Source organism: Setaria viridis, chromosome 6 (assembly GCF_005286985.2).
Source record: "Setaria viridis chromosome 6, Setaria_viridis_v4.0, whole genome shotgun sequence".
NCBI classification, from domain to species: domain Eukaryota; kingdom Viridiplantae; phylum Streptophyta; class Magnoliopsida; order Poales; family Poaceae; genus Setaria; species Setaria viridis.
This window is the reverse complement of record NC_048268.2, coordinates 9,800,064-9,812,141: the sequence shown is the minus strand read 5'-3', so window position 1 is coordinate 9,812,141 and position 12,078 is coordinate 9,800,064. Positions and strand designations below refer to the sequence as shown.

Below are 12,078 nucleotides of genomic sequence, written 5' to 3'. Positions count from 1 at the left end.
GTGCTACCTCTGGGGCGTCGCGTGCGGGAGAGCTGCCAGAAGGAGCCGCCATTGGAAGAGAAGAGGGAAGAGTAACAGGAGGTGGAGCTAGAAAGCTTCGGCGGCAAGGGAAAGGTGCTGAAGGGAGAAGAAGGCGCGCGCGCTGGGAAAAGAGATGTAAGCTTGAAGATGAGGTGCGGGTGAAGCGCTATTTAAAGGATGTCTGAAGGGGGGTAAAAATGGAATTTTCACCGCGCCGGCGCTTCGAGTTTTTCGGGAGTAGTGGCTGTCGTGGGCGCCCGTTTCGAAAAATGGCAATGATCAGCTGGAAGACCGCGAAACGGACGGATGTTTTCACTGCGGCCGTTTTGGAGGGGAAGTTATAAAGAATTTCGAAGTAAAAGACTATGTTTTACTCCGAAACTGGGGGGCATGTGTTGACGCCGGATTTCGTCACTAGTAGAATCGGCGCCAAGAAGAGGAGGAATCGGAGAAGCACAGTTGGGAATCGGCCAAACGGTGCTACAGTGTGAGATCGGCCGGTGACTTTTGTCTCGCTTTGGGTCGAATGCACCAGGGTCCCAATCGGTAATCTTTTGCCGATAAGGAATCGGCCGATTAGGAGGATGGGCTAATTGGGCCTGTATGGGCTTGGAAAGGGATAGAAGGATAAGGTGGAAATCAGCCCACGAAGCGTGGAGTAACTAACCTAGCACAAATTGTGCTTGTAGATATTCATTTTCTGTTTGAATTAGGGATAGAATTCTAGTCGGTTAAGAAATTATCTGTACGGGGCTATAAATAGCTACCTTTGTAAATCTGTAATCATCAACCAATCAATACAACAAGCTACTTTTTTCCTCGTACTTACTTTCAAGCGACTTCGCTACTACTTTTCTCTTTTCCACGAGTTCGTGCGAGTTGGCAGGGCTGCATCATCTTGATCTCCAGCCGATTCTGTAAGTTCCGTTTATCGAGTAATATCTAAGCTTTAACTTCGGGCGTATCGCTGTTGTTTCGTTTAGATTTATTCACTAGTTATCGATATTTGCTAGATTCATAGGTTTTTACCTGTTTTTCTAGTCTTTATCACCAGTTATCCAGCTAGGAATCGGTAGTATCGGCTTTCTTTATTTTCTATCGTTAGATTCATCTATTGCCGATTAGATCTGTTCCTAGTGTTGCTATCATAAGCTTTGTACCGATCACTTTAGCAATTTCCTGTCTACAAGGCTACAGAGATCAGGCTGTCTTATAGCCGATTTCATTACCATAGTAAATCGGCCGATTCGCTGATAAACTCTCTCGATCGGAAACTTAGCCGATCGTAATTTCTGGACCTGACACGTGTTCTTCCTTGCCAATCAACAGGTCAGATTGGCTGGCACGCCGCGCGAACCGCACCAAGGCATTCACCCGAACAGGAGCTAAGCAGATTCTCCCGGGTCGTGTGTCGGTCGCTTGGATTCGGTTGACCGATTTCTAGCGCCAACAGTACCTCATTGTGATACCTTGTCAGCATAGAACGATGCTTTCTCATCGTTGCAATATCTGGTCAGCATATAACAACGACAGATAATTCATTGCACTACCCTGTATTTGTAACACGATGACATATTTCGTTGATATGGTTGACGCATATAGCAACAACTAGTATTTCTTTGAGATATCCTGTTAGCATATTGCAACAGCATAAGTCTCCTATTACAACAACATTCTTGCGTTGTATTAACGCTTGTTTGCAACAGCACAATATCATTGCAATAGCCACTATATCAACGATGCCAACCATTGCAATTACCAAAATTGCAACAACAATGGGCATTGTAATTTCCACTGATTGCTACGACACATGTTGTTGCAACAACTCACCCTTATGCCCACGCCTTCCTGTGTCATTGTAATACCATATTACAACGCAAGTTTAAGAACCGACATCATTTTTAAGGCAACGACACAAAATCATCGTAATAGCTCGCTATTGCAATGAAACAACCCCTATTGCAATGATTTCGTGCCGTCACGCTAGTGAAAAAACCTTGTAGTGGACACGATTGAAGAGCAACTAGCATGGTTGGCTAGGGGTCCATCTATCTTAGTAACGACATTCCAAGGATACCAGAAACTAAAATAGTAGTGTTCGTATAGATGCAATAGACAACAATAGAGAAAAGATAGATACTATGGTGTCATTGAGGACATATAGGAACTCGACTATGGACCTTTGAAAATCCCTCTGTTTCGGTGCTAGTGGGTGAAACTTACCGGAGGAGGCGTAACGACAGACAACCATGGGATGACAATAGTGGACCTCAACAAGATTGGATACAAAGATGAACCATTTATCCTAGCCAATGATGCGACTCAAGTTTTCTATGTGAAGGACATGTCAAGCAAACCAAAACATAAGGGTGGTGCTAATAAGTCAGATGATCAGCCAAAGCGTCAAATAGTTTTTCTAAGGAAAAGGAAAATCATTGGAGTTGTCGTTGGAGTTGAGGACAAGACTAACATAAGATTATGATCAGTTCGATAATCTTCTTCCATTTTGAATCGAGGTGGACCCAACCATCCTGTTAGCCAAAGAGAACGCTTTATACTTACGCCGCGATCACAACGAAAGGACGTTCGTCAAGAGAAAGGTTATTAACGTTCCGTTAGATGATGATGTGTAATGTATTAGAACCATTTTGCTATTGTTGGCGCTAGAAATCGGTCAATCGAATCCCAGCGTCCGACACACGACCCGGGAGAATCTGCTTAACTCCTGTTCGGGTGACTGCCCTGGTGCGGTTCGCGCGGCGTGCCAGCCAATCTAATCTGTTGATTGGCAAGGAAGAATATGTGTCAGGTCCAGAAATCACGATCGGCTAAATTTCCGATCTCGAGAGAGCTTATCAGCGAATCAGCCGATTTGCCGTATTAAAGAAATCGGCTATGAGACAGCCGATCACTATAGCCTTGTAGACGGAGAACTACTGGAGTAATCGACGCAAAGCTATGATGACAACACTAGGAATAGATCTAATCGGCAATATATAAATAGATGAATTTAATAGCAGAATATGAAGGAAGCCGAAACTACCAATTCCTAGCTGGATAACTGGTGATAAAACTAGAAAGACATGTAAAACCTACGATTCTAGCAAATATCGATAACTAGTGAATAAATCTAAATGAAACAACAGCGATACGCCCGAAGTTAAAGCTTAGAATGTATTCGGTAAACGGAACTTACAAGACTGGCCGGAGATCAAGTTGATGCAGCCCTGCCAACTCGCTCGAACTCGTGAAAAGAGAAAGTATTTGGCGAAGTCGCCTGCTTGAAAGTAAGTACGAGGAAAAAGTAGTTGGTTGTATTGATTTGTTGATGATTACAGATTTACAAAGGTAGCTATTTATAGCCCCGTACAGATGACTTCTTAACCGACTAGAATTCTATCCCTAATTCAAACAGAAAACGAATATTTACAAGCACGATTCGTGCTAGGTTGGTTATCATACGCCTCATGGGCTGATCTCCTTCCTTATCCTTTTATCTCTTTCCAAGCCCATACAGGCCCAATTAACCCAACCTCCTAATCGGCCGATTCCTTATCGGCAAAAGGCAATCGATTGGGACCCCGGCACGTTCGACCCGAAGCGAGACAGAAGTCATCGGCTGATCTCGCACTGTAGCACCATTCGACCGATTCCCAACTGTGCTTCTCCGATTCCCTCTCTTCTTGGCGCCGATTTTACTAGTGACGAAATCTGGCATCAACAACTATATTTTGTGGTCAAGTGACAAAGTAATGTAATAACCCATTGTAATGATATGTCATGTATTCTATTGGTTTATGCAATTTTCTTTTTATTAACAATACTTTTTGCAAAAATATCACCCTACTAAACAAGAACTATATTTTGCATGGTTAAAATAGTAAATATTTTCATTTTGTATAGCACCACTATATATTAAACAATAAATTTAGATACAATTAAACAAGTACATGCTATAGTCATGGTAAACATATTAATAACACTACTGGCACTATTTTTCTAAATTTTTGCATGGTCAAAATATTTATTTTTTTTTCCAATTTTTAAGATAACATATACTTATGACCATTTATGACCTATTAATAACTTAATATTACTAATTATACTATATTTGATATTTAACTGCATCTAATATTTTTATTGTATAGATTTAATCAAAATAAAGATAACAAACTTTTTATAACAATTGTATGAATGTTATTTGATTTACTATGCAATAAATAAATATAATAGCACTATTAAAAGAAAGGAAATAAAACATTTGTCTTCGCAGGAACTCAAATAGTGGGCTACAACCCCTTTAGTATCGGGTGGTAGCCACCACACGCTACTAAAGGGCATTAGTACCGGGTAGGGGTGAGGCCCGGTACTAGGGGGATAAAATCCCCATCCCCTTCCTCCCCCAACACTTAGCCGCGACGTCCCCTCGTCTCCTCCGGATCCTCCACCACCACTCCCGTGGCCGCCGTCGCCCTGTCGCACGTGCCGCCGCCACATCACCCCGTCATCGCGAGTCACCGTACTAATGCCCTTTAGTACCGGGTGGTAGCTACACCTGATACTAAAGGGGGTGCACCACGTGCGAAACGAAAATGCACCCCTTTAGTATCGGGTGTAGGTACAACCCGGTACCAGAGGGGTTGTAGTCGTTCCCACCAAGATAAATATTTTGTTTTCTTTCTTTTAAAATTGCTATTATATTTATTTATTACCTAGTAAATCAAATAACATCCATAAAATTGCAAAAAGAAGTTTGTTATCTTGATGTTGATTACATCTACAAAATAAAAATATTAGATGCAGTTAAATATCTAACATAGTAAAATTAGTAATATTAAGTTAGTAATAGGTTATAAATTGTTATAATACTTATGTTAACTTAAGAATTAGAAAAATTAAATATTTTGACCATGCAAAAATCTAGAAAAATAGTGCCTCTAGTGTTATTAGCATGTTTACCATGACTTAGTCATGTACTTGTTTAATCATATCTAAATTTATTGTTTAATATTTAATGGTGCTTAAAAATTCAAAAAAATTAATATTTTAACCATGCAAAAATTAGTTGTTGTTTAATAACTTCATAGAACGTTATTACATTACTTTATCACTTGACCACAATACATTACATATCATTACAATGCGTTATTACATTAATTTGTCACTTGACCACAAAATACAGCATAATGGTTCTAATACATTACACATCATCATCTAATGGATTGTTAATAACCTTCCTCTTGATGAACGTCCCTTGGTTGTGATCACGGCGTAAGTATAGAGCATCCTCTTTGGTTAACAGGATGCTTGGGTCAACCTCAACTGAAAATGGAGGAAGATCATCGAACCTATCATAATTTTCTGAAATGTCAGTTTTGTCCTTAACTCCAACAATTTTTCTTTTCCCTGGAAGAACTATATAGCACTTTGGCTAGTCATCTAACTTATTAGCACCCTTCTATTTTGGTTTGCTTGACATATCCTTCATATAGAAAACTTGAGTCACATCATTGGCTAGGACGAATGTTTCATCTCTATATCCAATCTTGTTGAGGTCCACTATTAGCATCCCATAGCTGTTTGACGTTATACCTCCTCCAGTAAATTTCACCCATTGGCACCGAAATAGAGGGATTTTCAAAGGTCCATAGTCGAGTTCCCATATCTCCTCAATAAGTATTTGTCTTTTTTTTCTATTGTTGTCTATTACATCTATACGGATACCACTATTTTGGTGTGTGCTCTTTTGATCTTGGGCTGTTGTGTAAAATTTGTACTCATTTATCTCGTATCCTTGGAATGTCGATACTGAGATAGATGGACCCCTAGCCAACCATGCTAGTTGCTCTTCAATCGTGTTATCATCCATCAATCATCGCTGCAACCAAGAGGTTAAAGTATCATTGTGATGACGTGTAATCCAGACCTTAGTCTTCCCCAAGTTTGAGGACCGTACAATGGTCTTGTGGTCCTCCAAGTATGGAGCCACCAGTGATGATTGTTGCAGGCCTGTGAAGTATGTTTTACGAAATGTACTCTCATCGATGTCCATCCAAGCTTTCCTCCCTAGTGTGCCATATCCCTTGAATCTCCCCTCATGGCGTGATACAGGGACTCCAATCAAACTCAGGTCGTTAATAAAGTCAACACAAAACCCAATGACCTCCTCTGTTTCATATCCCTTTGCAATGCTTCCTTTTGGACAAGCACGATTATGAACATACTTCTTCAGAACTGTCATAAACCTGTCGAAAGGGAACATATTGTGTAGAAATACATCACAAAGAACAAAAATCTCTTTAACAAGGTGAACTAGAAGGTCGGTAATGATATTAAAGAAGGAAGGTGGAAAGACCATGTCAAAGCTGACAAGGCATTACACCGCATCATTCTGCAGCTTTAATAGATTGTTTAGATGGATTGCCTTATGAGAAATCATGTTGAGGAATTCACATAGCTTCATGATTGCCATTCTCACATTCTCTGGTAGAATACCCCTCAGTGCAACAGGCAGCAATTGCGTCAGGTGCATCACATCGATTGCATTATAAACCTCAAGGACTTCCCAATAAGGTAGCTTCCAAAATATAGACTTATTATTCCACATTGGTGTATGTCCATCCTCGTCGTTCGGAACAGTTTGGCTACTAAAACCCTTGCTAAAGACTACCCTCACATCCTTTATCATAGAAAATACATATTTACCATTATGGTGAATGAGCTTAGTACGTTTTTCTCCCCCCCCCTCAAAATGCTTCCCTTTCTTTCTTAACGGGTGCTTAGCAGAAAGAAATCGACGATGGCCCGTATACACAACCTTCCTACAATGTTTCAAATACATGCTGCAAGTATCATCTAAACAGTGCGTGGAGGCTTGATATCCCTTGTTTGTTTGTCTGGACAGATTACTAAGTGCTGGCCAATCATTGATGGTTACGAATAACAATGCTTGTAGATTAAAAGTCCTATTTTTGTCCTTATCCTACATACGTACACATTCTTCCTTCCACAACAGTAAAAGTTTATCAACCAATGGTTTTAGGTAAACGTCAATGTTGTTGTCAGGTTGTTTTGGGCCTTAGATAATTACTAGCATCATAATGAACTTCCGCTTCATCACATCCAAGGTGGAAGGTTGAACATACATAAGGTCACAGGCCATGTGCTATGACCTCTACTGAACTCACCGAATGGATTGAATCCATCTGTAGAAACCTTATGTTCCTTGCATCCCTTTTAAACTTGGGAAATTCTCTGTCAACTATTCTCCATTGGGACCCATCAGTGGGGTATCTGATCATTTCATCTTGCTTACATTCTTCATTGTGCCAGCGCATCAACTTTTCATGTGCCTTGTTTCTGAACAAACGCTTCAAGCGTGGTACTACAGGGAAGCATGTTCTTTATGATTTTCATTAACTCATCAAAACCCTTATCAGAAACTCCATTTTTGCCTTCCATTGTAGCATTTCCAATGTGCAACCCAATGTTTTGTGCCCTGTTTGCAATCTGGGGACAACAATTTCTTATGATCATCTAACATAATACTCAAACTTCTTTAACTTCTTCACATTCTCGCAGTCTTCTTTTGCATCTCGCAACACCTGACCTAGATCATCGGTAGGACCTTATTCTGCAACCATGTCTTCTTCAGCCTCGCCAAGTGCAGCATCTGTAAAGGCGCCTCCTTGAGTCCAGTTAGGAATGTAGTTATCATCTTCTTCTTCATCATCAATTTTCATCATAACTCCTCTTTCCTCGTGCTTGGTCCAAATGAAATAGTTACGCATGAATCCCGAACTATATATGTGGACGTGAATAGTCTTTTTGGATGAGTAATTCTTCTGATTTTTGCAAATTCAGCATGGATAACAAATGAAACCAGATGACGGCTTGTTGGACTCTACCCAATCAAGAAAACCACGCAAGCCATTAATATACTCCATGGAGCGTTTGTCCACGCTGTACATACATTACCGATCCATCTACAAAGTATTACTGAACCAAAGATATTTTGATCATCCATATAATTATACATGAAACATAACAAACATGATACAAATACCATTAAACTCAAATGTTGCTGAAAGTTTAGATAGAAATACACAAATTTAAATTTCAGACCCAAACAACATGATACACTACGACAAACTCAAATGTTGTTGAACGTTTAGATAGAAATACACAAATTTAAATTTTAGACCTAAACAACATGATACACTACGACAAACCATCCACTAAGTACTATCTTGGAGGACTTTAAGCATCCTTGGGCAGCGAAGATGAACGTTTCACTGACCCAACCTCATCATGTGGTTTATTTGTGCCTCCTGCGATGGTAGTACTCAGTGGACCTGAAACTCCCGGGACTGGCGATGGAGCAAAACAACCACCAAAAGGAGGTTTCTAACCCGCCGCAACAACATCTTCATGATATCTCTACAAATAACGAAGCATTGCTCTCTCCCACGTGCTCATTTTCTTCAGCTTATCATGAAGGCCAACTATGGTTTTCCCCTTGCCACGAGAGGAACGACGATCGCCCCCACCATTGACACTACCTCCAGCAGCAGTAGCCATCTCTATGTACCATAATTTATTTAGCTCATATTTGCAAATGACTAAACTATGAACAAATTATATTTTTCCCCACAATTTATTTAGCTCAAAAATAACATATAAATGAAAAATTTCTCCATTGTACCTTATTCTAAAAATGACTAATTACATACCTTTATTTCATCTTATTATGTTTTATGTACCACAATTTATCTCGCTCATATTTGCAAAGGACTAAACTATAAATTTTTTTCTCTAACTTCATATCAATTTATTTGACTAATACGAAACATAGCATCCAAAAAATTGTAGTTTATTCTAAAAATCACAAATATGAGCTCCAAATAACACATGCATATAAATGAAAAATTTCTTCATTGTACCTTATTCTAAAAATCACAAATTACTCTAGCTTTAAAGCATAAAACTTAGTATACTAATCATGTATCTAGGGAGGATGAAGTTTCTAACCTTTAGAACACTTGAATGAGTGAAAATCCCCACGAAATGGCCAAAAATCCAGCAGGACCTCCCTATTTCACCATGAATGGATGAAGCCCGAGCTGGAGGAAATAGCTCAGGCAGGAGAAAGAAGACGCCTAATTTATAGGAGGAAAGTTAGTACTGGTTGGGGGCTCCAACCGATACTAAAGGTCACCCATAGTACCGGTTGGAGCCCCCAACCGGTACTAAAGGGATCATGGGGGGCTAACGGGGAACTAGTTGTTAGACCCGGTACTAATGTCGGGTCAAAAACCAACCGTTACTAAAGGTTATGACCAATGCTCAGTTTTTTGGTAGTGGTTGACCATTCATCTTATTCAAAAAATAATGTAAGTACCATTTGTTTGGTTTGTATAATTTACTTTGCTACGAAAGGTATTGCAAGCTTGACTTATCTTTTTGTGTATTTGCAATAAATTTTTGAATAAGATGACTGATCAAACGAGTCGCAAGGAAATGCCAATCTTACTATAAAATAATGATGAATACAATCGTAGATGTTCGAACTGTTCTTAGAACGTGAAAATATAATAGACATTTCTACCTACAAATAAAAAGCACAGTATTTTATTCACGCATTACGACAGTAATGTTTATATTTCGATTGATTATTTGCGTGCTTACATCACGCTGCAATCAAGCACAAAAACATGTAATAAAATCGAAGTACTAGAGTGATGGTTACGTTTACCCACTTCACGCCCGTTACGTTGTCATACACAAGCGAACTCACAAACACGAGATAGACAATGGTCAACACGCTATCTCCCTGCATCGACAATATCTCGTCCGTATACATGATGTATTGGCGCGCTGATCAGCAAGCTCCAGCCCGGAACCCAATGGTGCGCCGGCCGACGTCGTGCAGCACCTCGAACGTCCGCTGCTGCACGTTGCCGATGATGCTGGGGACGGAGCTGGCTCCGCCGTCGTCGCTGGGGGCGAACGCGAGGCAGCTGTCGAAGATCATGATCCCGTCAAAGTCGAGGTCGACGACGGCGCCGCCGTCGAACACGAGCTCGACGGTCGGCACGCTGACCCTGGTCAGGTTGCCGAAGTCGTAGCACGTATCAAGGATCTCCAGCGGCTTCGCCAGCGGGTACTGGAGCATCCCGGCCCTGAACGCCGACCGCATCGCCGAGTACGCCCTCGGCGGCAGCCTCGTGATGATCGTGCCGGAGTCCATCACCGACCCGGCGGAGAACACCGTCGGTGCCACGTTGACCCGCCTCCCTCCGACCCTGATCTCCTCAAGGAGCACGATGTAGAACGTCGGGACCTGCCTGCTCCGCAACATCCTCGTCGTCGTGAAGTTGCCGCCGCCGCCGCTCGGCGCGCCAAGCGTGAGGAATCCGGAGGACGCCTGCGGGGTCGGGAGGCAGTACGAGAAGGCCGGGCCGAATGTCGCCGCCGTCTGCGTCACGAGCGACTGCGCGCCGCCGCCGAGGCCCATGAGCCCGGCGGTCTTCTCGACCTCGAAGCCCGATCCGGCGCTGCTGCAGCCGAACTGGAAGTCCGTGACGACGTTGGGTCCCAGCGTGAGCGTGTCGGAGCTGTAGGTTCCCGTCGTGTTGGAGCCGTCGAGGTACCTGACGATGTACTGGCACTGGGAGCCCGAGCAGCCGGCGGCGCCGCCGTCGACGCCGAGCTGCGCGCAGGCGGCCGAGCCGCATGAGAAGGTGGAGTACGTGGTCGACTTGCTGGGGTCGAAGACCGGGTCAACCTGGGCGTGGCACGGTGAGCACGGCTTGCAGTGCACCCATGAGATGTCGCTTCCCGTGTCGATCATGACGGTCTGCGTCACCGCCGGCGTGCCGATGCTGACGTTGATCACGTACTGCAGCGTATCCAGGGCGGCTCCCAGGGTGGTCGGTAGGGTGGCTTCCAATTTCTGGGCGTCGCCGGTGGCGTTCGCGGCGGCGGAGAGCAACCGCTGGATGTTGCTAGCCCGGAGCTGGTCGCTGAGGAGGATCTTCTCTACGTTTAGCGTCTGCTTCGTGGGCGTAAGCGAGCATGGGCCGTGCCGATGGTGCAGCGTTACCGTGGCGCCGGCAGAACTCGACGGAGCGGCTGAAGCAATTGTAGCAGGGAAACAGTTACGATTAAACGGCAAACAACGGTGGAATTTCAATTCATTTAAGCGTGTGTGTATGCTTCGACAATATATATACTGAACCTTTCGGCTCGGAACAGACGGCTTCAGTCTTGACAGAACCAGTGATGTAGCTAGGACTGTCTCCTGCATGAGCAACAAGGGAACAGTAGCTGTAAAACAGGAGAAGCAGAAGCTTGGAAACAGTAGCCATGGCTATCCCTTGCTTCTAGCTAGGGCAATGTCGCAGCACCAAGAAGCTGATATGTTGTTGGTCTGCATCCATGGAGTGGCTTTTGGTTGCTTATATAGAGTAGAGCTCCGGGGCACAAGCGCGCAACTCCACGTCCATGGTCTTATCCATCTCATTGTTGCCTGGCTCCTTGATCAGCACATAAAATGGGGAATATTGAATTGCTCGCTGATAAGTACTAGAGTTGAACATCCTATTACATGTCTTTCTTTATCAGGTTAGGCAGTAAAAGGATTGCAGAGATTCGAGTCACGAAATTTCTAACAAATACTTCTTCAATCAACCTCTTCAGCGTTTCCATAAAGGAGAACTCGATTATACCATGATCCAGTCAAAGTCTGGAATTTCACGGCAAGTACAGCAATGTAAATCCGTACTTGCCCGGTTACAAAGATCCGTAAGTCATTGTCACCTAAGTCTTGCAAAGCCTATAGCATCACGCGACTTGGACACTTGGGCACAAAGTCAAATTTCCTTCTTGTGCGAGAAAGCATAAAGTCAAATTGTGTTGTATCCTTATATGTCGAAAACCATGAATCGTTATGCTACCTAAATTATCGTCTCTATTGGCAAAAAATAACTGGATGCACGAACTGCCAGCCCTCTGCACTGGCAGATGAAGCCGTCCACTACAAAATCATTTAGTTTG

General features: G+C 42.8%; 1 protein-coding gene across 1 annotated transcript; it reads right to left on the bottom strand.

Annotated features, from left to right (window-relative positions):
• Positions 1-9,629: 9,629 nt before the first annotated feature.
• Positions 9,630-11,482, bottom strand: LOC117861353 (aspartyl protease family protein At5g10770). The gene is made up of 2 exons (XM_034744889.2): positions 11,261-11,482; positions 9,630-11,154 (listed from the first exon to the last, which is right to left on the bottom strand). The coding sequence occupies exons 1-2, from the start codon at positions 11,388-11,390 to the stop codon at positions 9,902-9,904; spliced, it is 1,383 nt and encodes a 460-aa protein (XP_034600780.1). The 5' UTR covers positions 11,391-11,482; the 3' UTR covers positions 9,630-9,901.
• Positions 11,483-12,078: the final 596 nt, after the last annotated feature.